The sequence below is a fragment of the Spermophilus citellus genome (genome assembly GCF_964194105.1).
Source record: "Spermophilus citellus genome assembly, chromosome: 16".
Taxonomy (NCBI): Eukaryota; Metazoa; Chordata; class Mammalia; order Rodentia; family Sciuridae; genus Spermophilus; species Spermophilus citellus.
Window position 1 is genome coordinate 50834806 of NC_138196.1, and position 23456 is coordinate 50858261.

Consider the following 23456-nt stretch of genomic DNA (forward strand, 5'->3'; position numbering starts at 1 on the left):
AAAACAGAAAACTTTTCTCTATTAAATATTTAATAGTAAGTGCTTTAAAATATTTTAAGCACTTAAAATATTTAACAAATTTTACATGACTTTAACCATCAACAGCAAGATAACTGCATTTTAAATGGGCAACATTGACATAAAATCTTGAAAAGATTTTTTATGACATTGAATATTAATAAGTTGGTTATATTTTAAAGTCATTCATACTTTTTAAAGGAAAAAAAATAGAACCCAGACTATAAAATTTTCTGTTGGTTCTCCTAGTAAGATATCATTTAATGTTTTTCACTTAAATAATTATCAATTGTGTTTTAACAAATTGTGTTTTAACATTTTTTTTTCTATCTCCTACCCTAGGTAATAAAACATGATAGTTATGGACTTAAAAATCAATTGTAATGATTATTCTTAAATGGACGGCTACAGATAAGACAGTAAATTTCACTACGGTGTTTCTGATAATTAAGGAGTTTAAATATTTACATCTTTGAATCTGTTCTTTGTAGCAATTATTCCTTGACCTAAGTTTAAAAGGGAGCTCTTGACCTTAAGTTCATTCCAAAGTAATACTTTTGTACAAAAGTTTGCTCTGCATTTTCCAATGGAGACTGTTCTTACTTGCACAGATAGAGTTTAATGACTTGCTTTTGAATAACATTTGACTTCTTAAGGTTTCATTTCCACAAGTATGTGGCCCTCAAATACCTGTAGCTCTTTGCAGAGGGACACCTCTGGGGCTTTTTATCTTAGAGGGCCTTCCTTCCTTCCTTCCTTCCTTCCTTCCTTCCTTCCTGCCTGCCTGCCTGCCTGCCATTTCAGGCCTTGCTGCACTAATAAGGCAGGCCTTGGTATCATGGTTTCTAAGTTGGTCTTGGTAACCAGACACAAATTGATGCTGAGCCTTTCCAGGGCTCTGCACAACTCCATCTCCCTTATTAAACTGTCTCTGGTTAGTAAGGGCTGAATTATAACTGGGGTGCTCCTGTTGGAACCTGACTCCAGTTCCTCTTGGAAACCCAAGGACTGTAAGTTGAACATAGTGCAATAAATTGAGAGGGAAAGGGCAGTTAAAGATTCAACTTCTCTAGTGGCCAGAATTTGGAGTTCAGAAGGTTGGATTTGCAGGATCACTGCGCCCTCTGGTGGGCACATAGGTAGCTATGCGGATTTCATAATGCTTTTTTTTTTCTTTCTTTTTTTATTTCTTTTTTACATACATGACAATAGTGGAGTGCATTACATCATAATTATCCATTCACAGCACAATTTTTTTGTAGCTCAGTATACAAAGTATGTTCATATCAAATTATGCCATTATACATGAGCTCTCTTATTTTTTTTGCATACAATTCTTAATACCCCTTTATACCACCATTTATCATATCTCTGTTTGTATATAAGGTATGTTGATAACCTGAACAGACACTTCTCAGAAGAGGATATACAATCAATCAACAGATATACGAAAAAATGCTCATCATCTCTAACAATCAGAGAAATGCAAATCAAAACTATTCTAAGATACCATCTCACCCCAGTAAGAATGGCAGCCATTATGAAGACAAACAACAACAAGTGTTGGTGAGGATGCGGGGGAAAAGGTACACTCATATACTGCTGGTGGGAGTGCAAATTAGTGCAGCCAATTTGGAAAGCAGTATGGAGATTCCTTGGAAAGCTAGGAATGGAACCACCATTTGACCCAGCCATTCCTCTCCTCAGTCTATACCCAAAGGACCTAAAAACAGCATACTACAGGGACACAGCTACATCAATGTTTATAGAAGCACAGTTCACAGTAGCTAAACTATAGAGCCAAACTAGATGCCCTTCAGTGGATGAATGGATTAAAAAATGTGGCATTTATACACAATGGAATTTTACTCAGCACTAAAAAAAGAATAAGATCATGGCATTTGCAGGGGAATGGATGGCATTAGAGAAGATTATGCTAAGTGAAGTTAGCCAATCACCCATCAAAACAAATGCCAAATGTTTTCTCTGATATAAGGGGGGGGGGTGACTCAAAGTGGGGTAGGGAGGGAGAACATGGGAGGAAAATTACCTCATAATGCTTTTTAAGAGTACATTCCCTTTCTTATAATTTGTCATCAAATTTGAATAATTTCTTTTTTTTCCATTTTGAATCACTAACCAGCTGAATAACTTGTGAGACACTGTCCACAAGTTGGAGGATATTCATACTCAAACTTTCTCTGTTCACATGAAGTGGACAACCAAATTCTGATTGAAGGTCAGTAGAAAGCTAGAAGCTAGAAGGTCCGTAGAAAGCTGGAAGGCTTTCTATGTCATAGTCACAGAACACTATAAGATTCAGCCCCCCAAAATCTGCCTTTGCCCCTATGGACCCTGCAGTTAGAGTATGCAGAAGCTGGGCCTGGCAATGTTGGGGGGCGGGAAAGGAAACAGAATTAGTAAGACATCCTCTAGGGAGAAGCCTCGTCCCTGAGTCTTGGAGAGCTTGTGTCCATATTGTCTGTGTGTGTGTGTGTGTGTGTGTGTGTGTGTGTGTGTGTGTTGTGTGTGTGAGGTGGGGGGTGGGGCAGAAAAGGGAGATTATATCAGTCAGTTTGGGTCATTATTAAGGAAATATCTGAGATAGGCTACTAATGAAGAAAATAGGCTTGTTTTAGCTCAGTTTTGGAGATTCAAATGCAAGGTGCCTCCAAGGGCTCAGTTCTGGTGAGGGTGACAGTTCCGATGAGTGGCACATTATGAAAGACTAGTTTATCAAAGCAAAAGGTCAAATCTCAAGCCAGAAAGTCAAAAGAGACTACAGGTCCCACAATCCTCTGTGTTGACACCTCCCCCCCTTACAGTCCTAAGCACTCTCCATTAATCCCCCTGACCAGAAGTCCATAGCCTCCCCCAACCACTGCACTAGGGACCAAGCCCCAATACTGCTGCCCTAGGAACACTTTGAGGGAAACACATTCAAATAGTATAAGTGTGTCTTCCTGTCTGTTGTCTGTCTGCCTTCCTTCCTTCCTTTCTATTATTAGGAACCAATAGAATTTCTATAATTATATAATTTTGGGGGGGAGGGGGAAACCAGGGATTAAACCCAGGGGTGCTTAACCACTGAACCACATCCCAAGCCCCTTTTTAAAATAAAATATACTTAGAGAAAGGGTCTTCTTTCTGATTTGCTTAGGGCCTCAATAAGTTGCTGAGGCTGGCTTTGAACTCATGATCCTCCTGCCTCAGCCTCCTGAGCCACTGGGATTACAGCTGTGCACCACCATGACTTATCTTGGTTTATTGCTTCTTAAATACAACATGATCCAAATAATTCCTTGAGTAATCAACAGAGAATTCCATTGCCCACATCCAGCAAAGCAGGTGTGGAGGATGTGTAGAGAGGTGTGGGGACATAGCAGGGTGGGAAGGATGGCACAGTTAAAGGGAAACCACAGAGAGATGGCAAGAGGGGTCCTGAGCCACTGACAGTCGCTAGAAGGCAGGTGGCAACAGGGAAAGGTTGGTGGGACACGGGCCAGCACTCCTTCTGCCATCCCAGAGGTGTTTATGGAGGACAGCTTAGTACATGCCAACCCAGTGTGGCCTCTCACCCAGGGACTCAGACTACTGAGTCTGTAGGGGAGGCCTTGGGATTGAGGGATTTATGGACATAGAGTTTAAAGGAGAAAGTGCTATCTAGGAACTAGGTATTTACAATTATATTTGAAAAGTCAAACACATTTGGATTGAAGCAGTTGATTTGATTTAATGTTCCCAGATATGACATATACATAGAATTTATTTCAACATATAAATTAAATGGACTCTGCTCACATGCTGCTTTAAAATTTAACAGAGGTATAAAAGTGCCATCTAGTGGGGAAATGGAGAAATGAATTGAAAATATTAGCTGATTTGTCTTTTTCCCCCGTCCTGTACAATACAACATAATGTGGTTATAATGGAAATAATAATACCTTATTTTACATGGTTTTCTGTTGTTTTGTGTTCCTCAGGAAAACCTTCTTTTTATCCTAATTTTGAGCTTTCCCCAAGTACCCGTCTTCCTGTCTCATTTCATAAAACCTGGTGAGTCCTTCTAATTTCAGTTTAGCATTATATATTGGGTGTAAGTTTTTTATTTTGTTCTTCATGCTAAGTAGACAGTAAACTTCATGAAACTAGGAACAAATCATTTACTCACCCTATATCCCCAAAGCTCAGGTTGATACTATCACGTAATTGTGTTCAATAAATATGTTTCATATTGGATGAATTGTTGAGCTATTAACACAGATCAAAGCAGTTCAAATTCTAGGTTATTGAACCATACCAGAATAGTAACCAGGTAAATATTTACAGGAAAGAGAAAACCCCAGTATTCAGAATACAGGGAACCGTATAGAGATGCTAAACTTGCTACTATCACCATCGATTTGCTCCCAATTGTCTTTCCCTATAGTATGTATGCATTTTATATTAATTTCCACCCACGACTGCTTTGCCTTGGGGAAGGAGGTTGGCTGGCTTCCCTTCTCTCCATCAGTCTCCTGCTCCCCAAATGCTGCAATGAAATGTACCACCTATCTACAAATAGTTTTCCAGGAAAGTACATCACTAACATTTGTCCACTAAGGTTTCTCTTCCAGGTAAATTGCCATTCCCGGTCTTCTCCTATAGAGAAATTCTGGAGTCTTTGTTCACATTCACGTTTAGTTTGTGCCTACCCAATCTGATTTGAAAAAAATATATATGTATTAAACATTGGAAAGAAAAGAATTTCTGACCATTCTAAAATCTTGTCAGTGAATTCAATCTAATTCTTTATTGAAGAAACGTGTTGGTGTAGGCAGAGTATAGACAATTGCAAATTAATGGGGACAGTTCTTATTTCCATTTCTTCCAGTTACCACTTTCATTTAATGAATCTTTTTTTCGGTGGTGGTTTCTTTTAGCAGTTCTACCTGATTCCTTGGTGCCAGTACTTGATCCTTTTCTGCTAATATCTGCCATATTTTAATCTTCAAAAATTTCTTTGACTGAGTGAAAGTGTGATCAGAAAGCAAGAAGCTAGGTGCTGAAAACAATTGTGATTATCCAAGAATGGGAGTTTTGAAAATGACAGTGTGTTTTCCTCGGGGTATTTTCTTACAAATACCACATCCTTTGGGCTTGTGACTGTGGAGGAGACTTGGGATCATGTGTCTTCTTCAGGGGTAACAACATCCTCTTCCCTCTTCCAGAGAGCAATCTGGAATGCCGTTCAGGGGGCAAAAGGCACCTGGAGACTCCTTCATGTTGCTTGAGTTTTCTCCAAAATCCAGTCTATGTACTTGGCCACGTTGGTGTAAATGCCTGGCCGTTCCCTCTGAGCACAGCCTTCCCCCCAGCTTGTGATGCCCACCAAATGCCAGACCTCATTGTGCTTGCAGGACAGGGGCCCCCCTGAGTCTCCCTATGGAAAGGGGAGAAAGACAAAAATGTCCTGGTCACTACCCATCTTAAATAAATTTTTGTTCAGAGGGATTTTGCCTAAAATTCTGTCCTGGCCCTTCATAAACTTCAAAAAACCCCATTGCTCAATGCATCCTGGTTGTCTCATTTAGATTTCAGTTAAAGTAGCTCAAATCCAGTATCTCCTGCTCATTGGCTGAAGATTACTTTTTAGAAATGTGTCAGACATTCTGATTTGAAGACATTCCGACGGTGGAGAAGACCCTCTTACCTTGCAAGCATCCTTCCCTCCTTCTTTATAGCCTGCACAAATCATTTTATTGGTTATTTTATGCCCTCTGTATCTTGTCTGGCATTCTTCGTTGGACACCAAAGGGATCTTGGCTTTCTGAAGAGTGTTTTGTATTTTGTCTGAAAAAAATTATTTTTATATTTTTAGTGGAATAAACATATATATTGTCTATATATACAGATATGTATATAACATATATATATACCATATATATGCATATATACTAAATATATATATACTAAATATACATATGTACGATATATACACACATATAACAAATATATCCATATGTACAATATGTAAGTGCAGTATGTATGTGTATATATATATATATGTATGTGTGTGTGTGTGTATATGTATATGTATATATACACACATGGATGTTAAAAATGAACATCTTTTGCGAAAATTCTAGAAAGAAAAAAAGTATTAGGTTTACTTCATAGAAATTTTATAATTGCAGAGTACAAAGAAGACATTATTCCTATTATTGGGTGTATATTTTGTTAATTTAATTAAATTTAAAAATTAATTACAATTCTAAGTAGAATTACTTCCCAGAGAAAATAATTGGATAATAAGCTAGGACATCTACTGAAAAGTGCTAAGTTTCCCACTAAACATCATTAAAAATAGTCTATAAAGAGGTTTAATCACACTTAAAGTTCCTAATCAAACAGACATGATATCATCGTTACTTGGGTATTTTTTCTTTCCAATTTTTTTAATATACTTTCTGTAATTGAATAGTTATTTGACTTGCATTTTAACTATGATGTTGTGGAGTAGAAAAGTTTGTGCTTAAACTATTGTTTTTATTTTTAGGATGCGGTATATCTTAGAACATCATTTTTTACCTCTTAGTTTTCTGTACCCCCATCCAGTCACCCAGCAGTCAGTATATATTACATTTCTATCTCCTTTGGAAGGTAGGCATATGGGCCGTTGAGAGTCTAAATTTTAAAAATCATAGTTTTAGTTATCAGAAATAATATATATTTTGCTTCCCAGAAGAGACTCTCTTGTCTCACTTTATATTGTATTCTTTATTTATTATTTATATTATTTTCTTTATTTATTATTATTCGGTGTTACATATTATAATCCTAAAAGGAAGACACTAGACTAAATCATTCTTAATATTCCAATAGATTATAAAATTATGTCGTCCCATGCACTGAAATAAAGCTTGAAGAAGACTTACCTTTTCACCCAAATTCTCAAAATATGATTGCATAACCAGACAAGTGTGTCAGTCTTAACAGGGTGAAAGACTAGCTTTCTAGACCTTCTCCCTGGAGAGTCTCGTTGGTAAGGTCAAGCCGTGGATCTTGTAAAGTTAAACATTTTATCTAGGTCACCTTGGTAGACAACTTCCCACTTAAAATGTTACATACCTGTGTAGTTTATGGTTGTTTCCAGTTTCAACAAAGCAATATCATATCCACTTTCTGCCATTTCATACTGATCATGAATTATTATTTCTTGAACCCCAAAGAAAGAACTACCCTCTTTTATTTCCGATTGATTTACAATGCCACTATAGACACGCAGAATTTTAGGTGACTCTATACTGAGGAGAAAACAATAAAGGAAGAAAAATTTCCTTCACTAAATCATTTCCAAACATTCTGAGCTGCATATCTATTTTTTTTTTTTAATTTTTCTGTGGTGCTGGGGATTGAACCGAGGGCTTTGTGCATGCAAGACAAGCACTCTAGTATCTGAGCTATATCCCCAGCTCTCTCGGCTGCTATTTAACTAGCTAGTATTACTAATATTTTCCACCAAGAGTATAGATTTTTAAATCAAAAGAAGTGATTTCATCCCCAAAATTTCAATCACATATTCCCCACACAAAGAAAGCACTGGACTAGCATTTAACTAAACACAAAATGAAGCCTCTTTCCAGTCTCCATCATGAACGTGCATACACAACCCATGAAGAGTCCTGGGTATTACTTTCATCTGGCCTTTGCCCAGCTATGACTCTGAGAAATTCATGTGGACTGTCTGTACTCAATTTCCCCATATGTAATAAGTGAAGAGGAGGGGAATTGTGGCTGTGACTCAGTGGTAGCGCACTTGCCTGGCATGTGTGAGGCACTGGGTTCGATTCTCAGCACTGTGTGTAAATAAATAAAATAAAGGTCTATCAGCAACTAAAAAAACATTTTTTTAAAAAAAGTGAAGAGGACTACTGACCTCTTGAGTTATGAATATGCTACACACTGATAAGAAAACAATAACTAAAGCAAATCCATAAAACTGTCTGAAGACAACTCAGGGGATACTGAAGCAGCTAAGAGGAGGTTTGATAACTTAAATTCCCTGGGTTACATGCATTCATATAGTCCCCCAGATGCAGTTTTTATATCTGGCCAATGTTGAAAGTGACCCAGGGAATCCAATTTGAGAATGCATAATGAAGCCTTTCTGGACTGGAGGTCGGGTAGGGGGATGTGTTTGCATTTACTTTGGAAATGAACCGTCATGTTTTGGCACCTATTTTGATGCTGGTAGACCATGAATGGTTCTTCCTTTTTGCTTATTTTTTTTTCCTGCTAAAGTTTAAAAAGGGTAAAAAATTCATGTCACATATAGGATAGGATAATTTACATTTTAAGGTATTTGTTAATATGCTAGTGGTATGAGGATAGCCAACTAATAAAAATAGCGCTATACTGACCCATAAAAACAATGTGCAGCTGTTAATATCCACTGGTTTCCAATGATGGAGCCTCCACAGAGGTGTCTCTGCATAGGTGACATGACGTGTAGTGTTACCTGCCATGGCCACTCGCCTTGAACTGACGCAGTTCCTCCAACAATTCTGGGTTTGATTTTGGTTGTGCACTCTACAACAGAAAGATTGTAGTAAAGAGTTGCTTGTATCTGCATTTTCCACCAGTGGCTATGCTCCATGAGGAACAAAAGGAAGAAAAGTTTCCTTCAGTTCAAGAGTTTACCATGACCCTGAGCAGAATAGACTTCATCATTAAGTTGACAAAGCAAAACATGCACATGAAAGTGGAATGGCCAAGTCATCTTGTAATTACATGCTCCAAAAATTGCTGCTGTTCTCATCTGATACCACAAAGTAGTCTTACTGATGGTTCTTTTCATGCAGTGTTGGCCAAGTGTGGTCTGCAGACCAATAGCATCACCTTGGAACTTGTTAAAAATGTTAATTCTTGAGCCCCACCTCACATCAGAAACTCTGAGAGTGAAGATGGTCTATTCGATAATTTTGTGGGTGTAAAGTTGCCTTTCTAGATTTTTTTTCTCTTATGGGAAAATGAGTGTAAAATTCTGGGGTAAATGTCAAACTGAAGGAAGGAATAAGAGAAGAAACTTTGTGGACAGCAGCCAACAGCAAGCTAAGCTGAGAATGAGCATTATGGGGTTTTGTATGTCTGAAAAGACACTTTCATTTAAGAGTGGATAGGGTGGAAATTAGTTTCAGGGGACCATTTTGAAGATTTTAACTATATCCTGGAATTTTTTGGAAGCCTATATAATTTCCAAGCTGGAAAGTGGCATAAATGCAAAGTTTAGGAAAATTAATAGATAAGTGATAACTAAGGTATGTGATAAATAACTTAGCCAAAACCTTATCAGGTATAGGACATAGATATTGATTTTCTTTCTATTTTATTTCTCAGTTTAAAGGGAATGCTAAAAATTTGATTTTCACCATTATATTTGGTATTAAGAAGTGTTTCTGTTAGGCATTGTTAGGTATCTTCCAATAACAAACTATATTATGGATCAATGACAGGACATGATAAAAAGCTCAGGATTTTCTCTTTTATATTAGGGTGTTATTTCATCTAATATAGTGCAATAAAACTTAGTTACTAAATTCAGAAGGTGATGCACTAAAAATATATAAGATTTTATTTGTTTGTCGTATTTTCTCCTGAGTTATCAACCTATACCTGATATAGTCTATAACTTCCACTGGTCAGAGTCTATAAATTCAACAGAGAAGAAAGTGAAATAGGAGGGGTTGGAATAGAATCTGCAAGTAAAGTAAATGTTTATCGAAGTAAATGTTGGGTTCAATTTTTAAACTATGGCAGCATCACTTAACAAAGTTTGCTAAGTGCTGCTTCCAATGATAGGAAGTGGAATTAAGAAAAAACAGAATTATTTTGAGTGATCCTTTTAAGGTAAGTTTATTGTGAGGAAAATAGAGAAAGTATGAGATAACAGTTTATTTGACTTGCTTTCTAAAGAGGTATAGGCCACCCAAAGATTCTCCTCTGAGCCTCTCTGAACTATATACAGTAAAGCATAGTTTGCTAGTTAGGATACAACGTAACATTTGTATATGCTACAGAACAAGTTCTCAAGAGTTAAGTATTGAGTCACTTTCTCAGTATAGTGCATAATTTGACACAAAAGATTTTTATACTTCTAAACTATTACAAGATGTGAATATCATTTCCATTTTACTTAATAAATCTGTTTCATCTTATAGTTTATTAAAATTTTAGACACTAAACAAAACAAATAGTCTAACAGGATGTTATGATAATATAGGGAGAAGTGTTTGTAGGACTTTCTTTCCAATGGGATTCTGTCCCTTAGAACAATTCTATTTGCCAACAAACCATCTCTTGCTACTGTCCTCAGAAATTAGCTGCTAGGATTGAAACAGTACTGAGCTGATTTTTATTATTATTTATGTAATTATAAGCTTTGTATAAACTGGATGATCTTTTTATTTCCAACCAACCACACTCATTATTATAAATTAAAAAGTTTTTTTTTATATATATATCTTTGCCAGTATTCTTAAGTCTGCAGAACTTTGCAGGGAAATCTGAAAGAATGATAGTCTCTGAAAAACAAGTTACTTCAGTATTTCTTGAATAAATACATAATTTTTAAGACATGCTGGTTACTTATGCTTCACTGAAGATCTTTAGTGAGAGGAAAGTGAATAATTTGATTTACCAAGGTATGATTGATATTTCAATCATCAAGAATAAGAAGAAAGATCCTTGGCCCTGAGAACAAGAGTCAGTTATACAAGTGTTGCCTGAGTCTGTATCTCATCATAAAGTGCTGGTCATATAAATGCTCTGAATTTAAACACATGTTCAATTCATACTAGGCAGTGTCAAATTTAGTCAAATAATTTTATACCGTTAAAACATGGTTAGCTTATGTAAAAAAAATGACAAAAAAATTGCTAGATTTGTTATTTTACCCCATTTCTTCTCTCTGTGGCTATTATTGACTACCTTAGTCATGCCGCATTCAGTGTAGAACAACTCCTTCTGATATATTTTTTCAAGTGATGTTAGACTCACCATTATCCATTTTACATAACCTTAGTGTATATCCAGAGATGCCTCCTCTCCCGTGAAGTATTTTAGTCGGAGAGCCATTGGAAGAAAGTTTTAAGTAACATTTGCCCCTATAATTGGAAACAAAATAGTATAAACATAATGCCCTTCACAAAGAGGTGGGATGGGTGTATCTATGGACTTGACCCTTTGTCTTACTTCTTTTCATGGCATGATTCTTGAGGTGGGGAGTAGGTGAAAAACTGGCAGCGGATGACATCAGTACACATTTTCTGGCAGGCTTCAGGACCTTTCACATCAACAATGTCCAGTTCTTCTCCCAAGAAGTCAGTGTCATGGTAAAATGAGGAATGACAGAAGACTAGATAACAAATCACACATCAGATATGAGACACAGAACCACACATCCATCTCCTCGAGAATGGTTGATCTCAACAGGAAGAAAGTATGCTCATGGTTCACCTGGGATGCTATGCCTGCAGGTTTGTAGACTGAAACCAGAAAGAGCTTTGCTCTTCTTGATGCGTGTACTTGGTAATCCACTTTCGGATGTTTTAAGGAGACAGAGATTTCTGAAAAAGGGAGATATCAATATATCACATAACACACATCAGAGAAAAAGAACTTTTTTACAGCATATCTTGAAAGTAAGGACAGTTCACATTGGCATGAATAGTGAAAATGTTCCTATTTTGAAAGTCTCCTTCGTGGATTATGAGTCACAGTCCATGACTCGGATGTTATAGACAAAAATCTCAAAACTAAGCCATTGGGAGTTCTAAAAACGTTCGGATCTTGCTCTACTGTCGGTATTCCTAGTGTCTTCCTTCTTTATTTCCTTCCTTTCAACACACCTAGTCTATCTCAAAGCATCAAGAATTTTCTTGCTGCCTAGAAGTCTCCTGTCCAGGGTTGGTCCAGCTTAGAAGTGGATGAGTGACATACTTTGTTGACTCTGCACTCTGGCAGCATCTTCCTTGAAGGGAGTGCCTTTTCCTAGGCAGCACAAAATCACTCTTCAGCAGAGTTGTCCAATAGAACCTTCTTGAATTCTCTATGCCACGCAATGCAGAAGCCACAAGCTACATGTGGCTTTCCACCATTTGAAATGTGACTAGTACAGTTGAGGGATTAAATTTTTAACTTTATTTAAATTAACTGATTCAGTTAATCAATTAAAATTTAAATAGTCAAATCTTGCCTTGTGGTCACCAGGTGCCAATCAACCCTCTTATTAAGAATTAAATGTATTGCTCCTTTCATAGATATTGATTGGTAATTTTATAAAAAGAAACAAATAGGACAAAGGAAAGAGAAGCAATTATCATAAAATGACAGTCATCTTCCTAATTTCTGAATTTTCTGAGGCTCCAAGTTTCTATCTTTGGACATCCTTTCTTCTCTGTCTGCATTCAATCATTTGATGCTCTCATCCATGAGATGGTCTGCATTATCAGCTATATTCTGGGAATTCCCTAACAGGGATCTAGAGTGTAAACCTCCCTTCTGAATCTGATTTCTATTTCCAATTGCCTATTCAATATTTTTCCCTAGGTGTCTAATAGGTGTCTCTTCCCCCGACCTCTGCCTTTCATGAAACCTTTTACACCTCAGCTATTAGTATTTCCATCCTTCTGAATCCTTGGGCCCAAAATATTGGACTTTTTCTTTCCTTCACAGACTACATCCAATCCATCAGCAACCCTTATTGGCTCTAGATGACCGTATGTCCCAATCTGAACACTACTCTATCATCTCCATCCTGGTCCAAGAAGTTAAGGTTTGTGTTCATTAGGCGGTATACCTAGAAAAATGTCTGATATATAATAGGCACCAAATAAATTGTGTTAAATTTGTTTAGCAAATGAAATTAACAGATACATGTTTCTGTAATAGTTCCTGAAATTGCAATCTCACCCAACAGGAAACGAGGCTCACCGAATGAGCAAAGGACTCCAGAGCTTACCTGGCTGGAATGCTCTGGGGGGAATGTTCTCCTCAACAGTGGGCAACCAGGTCAAGCAAATGCCAAAGGCTCTGAGCGTTCTAGTTCAGCTATATAGCATCTAGGTTTGATGCTGACTAAAATATTGTTTTTAAAATTAAATTACTTCCTTTTTAAAGTGAATCTTGTTAGTGAAGAGTAACAGCCCCAGCAAGTATTCCTTTGAAGTTGGAAGAAATTTCCTCTGCTTTTTATGTGGTTCCCTTGTTAACTTTCATCAGTAGAGAAACAGGGTTTCCATGCTTGAATCTTTCTCTGCCACCACCCCAATACTCTTTTATTTTTTCCAATACTCTTGATGTAGGCTTTTATCCCTTCCCTACATTGATCCCATCTTTCACTGACATTTCTGCTCCTGGCTCAGTTATTTCGAATGATGTTAGACTCAATTGCCTCTTAACAGTCATGATTATTATCTTCATTCTGTCGACAATTATAAACCCTCCCTCTGCTACAGGTAGAGACCTCCCAAACTGAAGATGAAGAAAAAGTCCTTGGCAACATTGGATCTGCAGTCAGTAGGTGCAGAACAAGAAGGGAGAGGAGCTAGGGATTTTGTTTTGCAATTTTAATCCAATATAGACATTTACATTAATTTTTTTTAGTTACTCAGAATGTTTAACGACAGATTGTGATCCACTGTTTTAAAAAGAAAAATGACCCTTAATTGTAACTCCTTACCTTTGAGATTCTTCTGGCCATTCTTGGGAAAAGAAGGTAAAAAACAGACAACTGGGATGATGAGTACAAATGCGTTGGCAGACAAAAGCATCTGGAGCCAAAACACTGTCGATGTTGTTGTCTGCAAACACCGTACTAGGGAAGATGTCCCTAATACAAGCTAGATGACAGGAGAATCCGTGTTAGGAAATCAATATGCCAGCGGAATAGTGAAGATTCCAGTCACGGTATTTGTAAATTCCACATTCAAATATTTAAATTTACCCCAAGATTTTTTTTGAATTTAGAAAAAATATGAAGTGACTACTTTAAACTTGAAGTTTAAACATAAACTCTATATAGGATGTAACAAATTTTTTTTTTTCACACAAAAATGGCAAAAGATCACTGATCCATTTCATCAATGAGTGTAGAGAGGTATCTAAAGTTAGCCTCATTGCACATATCATCAGCTTTGTTCCAACCAATGGTTCAATCACCTCATTAAGAAAACAGTAGTTACCCAGGTTAGAAAGCGCACAGGATTTCAATGAAAATCCAGATGCCACATAGCGGAGCTTCGTTATTTTGGTTGGTGTCCCTGTTTGGGTGTACTTCAGCAAACAAATATTACTGAATAAAGATAAAAATGGAAAAATATTTTATTCTTCCAACTGAAAGTGTGAAAAAGCATGAGATTATAGAAAGGAAACGACCATTTGAAGAGAGGACTTAAGCATGAAGTAAAGGAATTAACCCCAAAGAACATCCTGAGAGGTGACTGGCAGCTGACTTGAATCTTAGCACCACCATGAAGCCCTCAGGGATGCTGTGAATTTTGCAAACTTTTATTTCCTCATCAGTAAAATGACAGCTTGAGAGAAGTGATGAATAGATAAGTAGATTTTTTTATTATTTTTCTCTATAGGGTTAAACTATACCATCTTTTTGGCTGGGAAGAGAATTAGCAATCAGATCAATTGTAACTGTTTCAAAATTGCCAATTTAAATATGGAGCACTTTTGAAATTATCTAGGATATGGGTATACACTCATGTTTTATAAAAATGTCATTAAAAGACAGAATATCATAAATTAAACTCATGCAAATTGGGCTTTAAATGAACTTTCATGACAAAAGCAGTTAATGCTATTCTGTGAATGTCTTTTAGGACTTAATAAATTTTAGCCTCAGATTGATGAAAAATTTTTTTGACGAGTCAGCAGTTTGTTTTTCACTGGGTGTCTTCATTCCCTCAGGTCAGCTTTTAGTTCACTCACCGATGCTCTGTGCTGGGAAAATCCTTTCCTGCGTATGTGAAAAAGTGACAGTGGATGTCATTTGTGCATCTCTCTTGGCATTCTCGAACATTCTTGGCAATAGAGCCATTATAGTTCATTCCTTTCATGTCCAGGGCTATGTAAACATCTCTGTGGCAAGCTGGAAATTACAAGTGGGAAATATGGGAAGCCTCCATCCAGATCCCAGGGACAATGGTAAAATTTCTAACTTCTCAACAGTCCCTTCTGACTTGAACTTCTAATCTCTTCACCCAGTTTTCCTCAGAAGTCCTTTGTTTTTATTTTAATGTGTGTAATCCCTACTTTACATGAAAATATCTAGGACGACTAAAGTTCTTTTCATAGTGCAGCAATTTTAGACTTGTTAATTTGCATCTTGATTTTCTGACCTAGGCTCTCCTAAACTCCATTGACTCTGTTTCAATAATCAACCTATTCAAGTATCTGGGAATTTTTTTTATTATCATTATTAAGACAAGTGTCAATTCAATCTTCGTATTTGTACCCTTTGATTTGAATTAGCATATATAATAAAGACTTTCTATGAAGCTTTTAGGCTGGAAAGGTGAAAGAACATAAGTGAATGAAGAAAACTGAGTCCTTTTATGGGGAAAAAGAAATTCTAATAAACTGTAGTGTTGCTTTGGGGTGGGGAGGCATATATGTGTGTTTTTACACTGAAAGAACTTCAATAGAGGAATTTATTCCCACATAGCAGATTTTTTTTGTTTTATAGCCATAAAACCATATCTGATATAATTATATGCATTGTCATAATAGCTAGTGTTGATCAATTCCAACAAGACTTACCACTTAATTGGTGTGGGCATTGCTTCAAAGAATATCCAGAAATCGCTCCTGTCATATTCACCCTTGGCAGTATTTCTGTGACACTGTCTTTTAGGACACAGGTAAACCTGTTTTTTTTTTAGAAATAGCATTAGCAGGTGGAAATATGTTTTTTTAAAATAATAGGTCTTAAAATCACACCGAAAGCCAAAGAGGAGGAAACCAACATCTCTTGCCAAAACAAATATTTAGTCCAAACAAATATTTTCTGAGCAAGACTGTGACTCTGTTTTTCATTTCAACATTGCTACATTTAAAAGACCACATATGATATTCCTTAACAAGTAACAAACAGGAGTGGGTGAACTATGGCCTGTTGCTAAAATACTGCCGAAAATCTGCCTGTTTTTGTAATACCCAAGAGCTAAGAACGGTTTTCATCTTTTTAAATGATTACAAGTTAAATAGTGATACAAGTATTTACATGATGTCCCTAATTTTGCCTTTGGACATGGAAAGACTAAGCATTTACTCTCTGCCTTTTTAATAAAATGCTTGCTGATCTCTGTTCTAGATTTCTATAAGCTTTGTAAGTTCAGGATACTGTATAAATATCTGTAGATGCAGCATTATACACAAAGATGTTGGAAACTTAAATTTGCAGAAAGTCTTAATTACTGAATTTTTGAGTTCACCTTGTTAACAAAAGTGCTGGGTGAAATGTTAGAAGATTTAAAAATACAGCCAGAGTGTTTTATAAAACAACCAACTGCAATTTGTAATTTTGATGAGATTCTAGTTAATTGCTGTAAATTACATTTGGTGGACAAGTGAGATGATATAAAATTATTCTTGTTAAGTTTTTTTTTTTCCTTTGGGTAGGATAATGTATTTTTAAAAAATCTTTTAAACATTTTTTTTAGAAGTTTTTGGACACAATACCTTTATTTTCTTTATTTTTATGTCGTACTGAGGATTGAACCCAGGGCCTCGCACATGCTAGCCAAGCGCTCTATTGCTGAGCCACAATCCCAGCCCCGAATAATGCGCATTGAAGTGCTTAGAGATGAAATGTCATGATGTCTTAAAATTACTTGAAATGTTTAGACATATGTACATATATAGGTGGGTAAAGTGAGTCTTGGTGGCTTGGGATTATTGCATTATTTAAAAAAATCATCTTTATCAATGTTTAATTTTTCTAATAAAATAGTTGGAAGAAACTTCTCACTTAAATAGTATCCATTAATAGAAAAGCAGAAAGATGAAGATGGATAAAAGTCAAGCAAAAGGGAAAAAAATGCACCCTTAATATTGAGACCCTAAGAGACTGGAAAAGCCACACAGAAGCATTAATATTCCCCCCTAATCCGCCTAAATAGCATTTTTCTGTCATATTTAATATTTCAACTGAAGGTCAATTGATTTTCAGGTTGTTAACTGTACATTATATGAAATGATAGATGGAAACTTATTAGTAGGTAACTGGCCTGTGAATCTAGTGAAAACATCAGTGTTTACCATTGGGTAGGATCTTCAGCTGATGATTCAGCTATAAATGTGAAGAGCAAACATCTTGGGTGGTGGGTGCAGACCACTTGGCAGTACTTGGCACTCGGTGTAAACACAGTAGCAATGTCCCCTCCTTGAAAGTAGGAGTCTTTGAACAGCCTTGTCACACATCCTGAGAGGCAACACATGGCACAAGTTACCATGGATTTTCCTGGGCATGTGTCTAGTTAGATAATAATCTGACAGAGGCAAGGCAAACAGGTCTACTTAACAGAAGGTGGGCCTGAACTTGGATATCAAAGCAAACAACATTTTCATGTCAGTTTCTTGAATGAGTGGCCTGAGATGGGGGAAAAGAAATCACAAAATGGCACCTTTGCCTGAATGACATCTCACTATTGAAAAGCTACATTGTGTAAAATTTAAATTTTTTTTCCTGTTATAAGAGATCTAACATCCCACATGGTATGTAACATTTTTAGGTCATTTGATTCTTAGTCATTGAGGTTGTAGTTTTTAATCTTGCCATATTCCTAGTGAGAGGTACTGCTATGCACCCTTTTTTTCCCTAATGTTAAAAAATCACACGCAGGGGGCTGGGGATGTGGCTCAAGCAGTAACGCGCTCACCTGGCATGCACGGGGCGCTGGGTTCAATCCTTAGCACCACATAAAAATAAAATAAAGATGTTGTTCCCACCAAAAACTAAAAAGTAAATATTAAAAAATTCTCTCTCTCTAAAAAAAAAAAAAAGATTAAAAAAAACTAAAAAAACAAACAAAAAATCTTAAAAAAAAAAATCACACACAACCCAAATGGAAATATTCACGCAGAATAAAATATAACAACCATTATGATGTAAATATCTAGGGAAAAAAAGGTGGGTGTAAAGCAGTTAAAACTATTACAAGAGGCTTATAGGAATCAGTCTATGAACTTGGTGAGGGAAAATTTTATCTTTGTTTTTTACTAACATCTAACTGGAATGTGGCCTTCTATTATAAACGTAAGCAACAAACTACATTAGTATTCATGGTATTGGTGACTTTTTCATAATAACAATCAGATTTTTTAAAAGTACTGAAGTTGTAGACATTTCAGATCTTCCTTATCTGTCCCACTACTTTTAAGCCCACCATTGCATCTTGTTACATAAAACAGTGATAAGAACCGCATCCATTTCTCATATCACATTTTTTTACAATTCAAATAATTATATTTTCATGTAATTGATTTTCTCAATAATCCTACCCATTTTTAGTTTATGTGTTTGGAAATATTTACTCCAAGAATGGAAATCTACAGTGTTCACTGAACCATCATAGAGATCTGTGGGAGTGAAGAAGATCAAGGTCCCTGTCACAGACCTAGCATACAATTATCCACACATAACCTCCAAATATAGCATGATCCCCCACCCAAATGGCAAGTATTTCAAGAATGACTTGGAAATTTATTGCCTTTCCCCAAGTTCTTTGTTCATTCCAACCCATCTGTATGGTAGCCTTCCAAGAACTGAGGATCTGTTCTCACCTCAAAGTATTTCTATTGACCATGTGCCATGCTTCTGGTACAAAGCAATTGTTCTACATTAAAATATTACTTGAATAAGAATATTAATTACTTAGTAAATTTAGTAGGCTTTAAAACAATAAATGTGGTCATTTTCTTAGGCTATATCTCCTACTAATTGGATCATTTAACTTCAAAGGCAGACTGATTTTTAAAATCCAAACATGATGTTTAGTTCCACTAAAAATCGATGAGTTTTTGTTTGTTGGTTTGAGTATTGAATTTGCATTCAGATTTCTTTTTAAATTTAACTATAATCATTTATGTGGTATTGTTTTGGAGTTTTCTAGGTACACAATCAAATTATCTCTGAACAGAGTTAATTTTCTTCTGATCTTTTACTTTTTATTTCTTCTTCTTTCCTTACTGTGCTGACTGGGTTCTCCAGAACAATGTTTAAGGTAAGTGACAGCAGGTAATCTTGTCTTATCCCAAGTCCTTTAGGAAAGTTTTTAGTATTTCAACATTAACTTTTTTAAACATTTAGGATTTTTTTCCAGCTACATTTTTGTTACCTTTTTAGTTGTTAGCTCAGTTCCTCTGTAACTGAATAACATGCTCTGTATAATGTTCATGCTCTGTATAATGTTCACACTTTGAAATTTGTTGAGACTTATTTTAAGGTCTTGCATATAGTTGGCAAAAGTTTAACAATAGTTAGAAATTAAATGCAATATGCCTAAGTAATTTTTTAAAGGAATGCTTATGTTTTCATAAGAATAAAGAATAAACATGGGGTCTAAAAGTACTTATATTAATATGTTCTACTGAATATTGGTTAAGTAATTTATAAACAAATTTAGTGGATGAAACATAGGGTGGAGAATTAACATCAATATATTATTGAAATGCATAAATTATGTATGCATATTTGTATGACATTTTTCAGTCCAAAGTCACTATTCAGTGTCTGTATTATTGAACTGACTGACTGCTTATGGAAAACTGAAATATCAATGAGGCAAATCAAGACTTCTGCTTTTTTAATGCTATTATTCATTATCATTTATATGTGTTAAGTAGGTAGATGGAGATGTATGAAGATAAAAATATAATATAGATACAGCTATAGATATAGATTTCTACTGTTATTCTTCACCTGCTTTGAAAACTCCTGGAGGTTTAAGTGAAGGATAAATAAAACAATTTGTTTTGTTTCCTGGAGTAAATAGCATGGGATTTATTTACATGTATGCAGCTCATATTGCAATTTTCTCTCTTAGACTTAAGTTTTCTTGTTTCCCACACTACAGACCAATAAATTAAGCTATTTCCAGTCCATTCTTAAAGATTTACTTACCACCAGAAACAGAGGCAAATAAAATGAAATGTACCATTTGGCATAATAAGATCATCCTACAAAGAGAAAAATGTGCACGTTTTTAGAACATGAAAAGTATATTTATGCCATTTATGTCTTGGCACATGCTTATGATCCCAGCAACTCAAGAGGCTGAGGTAGAAGAATTGCAAGTTCAAGGTCCTAAGCAACTAATGAGACCCTGTCTCAATATGAAAAAAATTAAAAGGGCTGGGGATATAACTCAGATGGTAAAAAACTTCTATTTTCAATTCCCAATACCAATAAATAAATAAATGAATAAATAATAAGATCTCTCTTTTATATATATGTATGCATACATATATTATATATGTATATATATTTATATAATTATTTTACTGACATCAGAATTTATAAGAAACAGGAAGTGAAGGGAGTAGTAAATTAAATAGAGTTCACAGGGATCCTATCATGATTCTGAATTTTATCTTTTCAAAATTTCAGAATGTCCTCATCAGGTGGGTGTGTAGCATGCCACACCTTGTCACAGCCCTGTAGAAGCCCAAACTAACAGGGCAGGTTCTCTCCCTTGCCTGTCTTCTGGCCCTCTGTCCGCCTCCAGCTCACTATTAATCAGATGCTCTGACCATCTGCTCTCCTCACCCCGAATTTTCAACTTTACTTTCTCTTCCAGTTCATGTCCTTTCTTTCCATATTTGAGGTCTCTTTCTATATCTCTTAAAGGTCTCTGAGCAATTTCTTACTTATAACATTTTCTATTTTCTATTTTAAAAAATTCAGGGCAAATGAAGACATTCGCAGATTGACTTAGTTATCTACAGATGCACTTACCCCAACTAAGCACTGATAGCATTGTTCTGTGAAAAATGAACTGGCCTAAGAGATAAGTCAGTCCTTCTGATCCTTCAAGGTTGCTCTAGAATGTCTTTTTAATTTGCAAAATACTTTATTTTTGAGTATAAACTCTCACTCTTCTTTCATTATGCTTCCCTCAAATTTATTATACATATATTAAGTAAAAATGTGAAAACAAACACATATTAAAAATCTATCATTCTCTATTGCAAATATTTTAAAACCCCCATTGCAGGAAAAATAAAACATTTCAAGGCATAATTGCTTAAGAGAAATGTTAAGTAATAATTTTTGAAATCATACCTGAAAATACCTTGTTTGCTTATTTGCTGCAATTCTCAATAAGGGTGTTTTTCTTCTTCCAAAGGGGTCTTTATTCTTTCCTAAATAAGCATGTGTAGGTATGCTCACTCAAATATTTATTTTTCCTGGTTTCCAACGTTAAGTAACCTTTCATACAGCATATCCAGGAAAGTCTTTAAAAACTCTGTGTATCAGAAATGTACCTTAAGAGAGTAACTAGCTTTTTCAATACACTAAACTTATTTAGGATCTTTTTATTGTATACTCGACAAGTGACACACACACAGAGACAGCTAGAGAACTTGAATTTGCTTTAGCAGCTGAGCAAACTCACATCTAGAATGCCTGCTAGCCGAAGCTGCACTTAGCCACACTGGTCATTATTAACTGTTAACCATTAATTCCAGCCAAAGTTCAATCCCAGAATCTACTAAGAAAACACAGAAAGTCTGATGGACTGATTGATTTGCAGTGTATGAAGAAAGGAGACCAGCTGTTGTGGGCTAGGCCTGGGTAGAAAGTAAAGTCCTGATCTAAAGATTTAGTTTTCCTTTAGGATAACATCACTTTTCGGAAGCCTATGCAGATATGATTAGTTCTAAGAATTCAAATTCTTTATTATCTCATTTATGAACACTGTCTAAAAATTTTTTAAGAAGAAAATATAAAAGTCTCATAGTTTGTTTTTGTTTTTGTTTGTGGGGGGGAAGGTATATTGATATTGAGACACAAATGGAGAACTAGGAATGATGTGACAAGCAATAATAAAACAATACCTCAATTCCTTGAAGGACAAGGAGCCTGTTACAGCAGGGGTGGGGTGGGGTGGGGAGCTTCCAGGAGTGGTGGCTTGCTGCCACCTATGGAAAAGAAAGCTGACAAGTATTTTTTTGAGCTTCCCACCCTGTGTTTCAGTTATGACCCTTCTTATGGAGCTTGAAGAAGGGCTGAGAGCTCTGTGGACATCATGATAATCCAGTCCTCTATTACCCAGACCTATTTGTTAGTTTACTGGTCATGTCACTTGGGCAAACACCAGGTAGCTACACTATAAACCAGCTACCTGTGGGTCCTGGGCCATGCTGCTTTATTTCTCTGGGACTCAGTCCCCATTAGACACTCACTAGCCCTTCTGTTGTGATGATCCAACAAAAAAAGGTGAGGAGGGGCAATATGTCCCATTTAAATGCATTTTAGAGAAAAATAAATTTTATGGTTCAGAGATAGTTCCCAATTTTCCATAGGAAAGCTAAAAAGATCTTGAGAGTTTACAAATGGAATCATAATTTTCAAAAATGTTCTGGAGACCAGGACAGAAATGAATATATGAGTTTGTCCCCATTAGAGATCATGCCGAAGTGATGTGTACCAAAGGGAACACTGGACTTTGTTCAGGGACTGTGAGTGTGATCTGGTGAACCTAGACAATGTCACCAGTTGACTCTAAGCATTTCAATATTTGAGGACACAGAGAGGCAATCTCATTTCCCGTATATCATAGCAATGCTGCCCTGGACTTTCTGAATAGTTTCTGCAGGTCAGGCTACCAAGCCCTCGAGGCCAAAGACTAAGTGGAAAGATGGTCCAAGATGGGGAAATACTGCCCGACCCTTTCGCAAAGTCCTACAGAATGGGAAATATAGGGGCAAAAAAGAACCCTTTCACAAAGTCCTACAGAATGGGAAATATAGGGGCAAAAAAGAACTTACTAGAAGACAATGAGAAAATAGGCAGCAAAGTAAAGGTATGTTTGAAACTTAGCTATAAATTGATGGGAGCATTTTTGAAAGGAAGAGAAAAGACAGCCCTTGTTCCTTTGGACAGAAAGGTACAAGGGAGAGGCTGTTGAACTTAGGTCTTTAAAAGAAGTGCTCATGTCCTGGGTTTTTTTTGTTTTTGTTTTTGTTTTTGTTTTTTTTTTTATGTAAAGGCTGCTCCTCTGTTATAATTTGATCTATTGCCAATGCATTGTAACCCATGTTGGCATAAAAAGTCCTTAGTTATTATCTTGAGTTTCCCACTTAAAATGAAGTACATTCCAGCTACACAAAAGGCTCATATAGATAAAGTCTGGCCTTTTATGAGACTCAAACAGAACGGCAAA

At 36.1% G+C, this 23456-nt stretch overlaps 1 protein-coding gene across 1 annotated transcript; it reads right to left on the reverse strand.

Moving 5' to 3' along the window:
• Window positions 1–5278: 5278 nt before the first annotated feature.
• On the reverse strand, window positions 5279–20246 carry F11 (coagulation factor XI; the record flags this gene model as incomplete). Its single annotated transcript, XM_081269576.1, has 14 exons — window positions 5279–5440; window positions 5711–5850; window positions 6589–6684; window positions 7129–7304; window positions 8421–8589; window positions 11056–11162; window positions 11251–11413; window positions 11515–11624; window positions 13739–13898; window positions 14241–14350; window positions 14998–15157; window positions 15829–15935; window positions 17329–17491; window positions 20192–20246. The coding sequence occupies 14 exons, from the start codon at window positions 20244–20246 to the stop codon at window positions 5279–5281; spliced, it is 1878 nt and encodes a 625-aa protein (XP_081125702.1).
• Between the last annotated feature and the right edge of the window lie 3210 nt (window positions 20247–23456).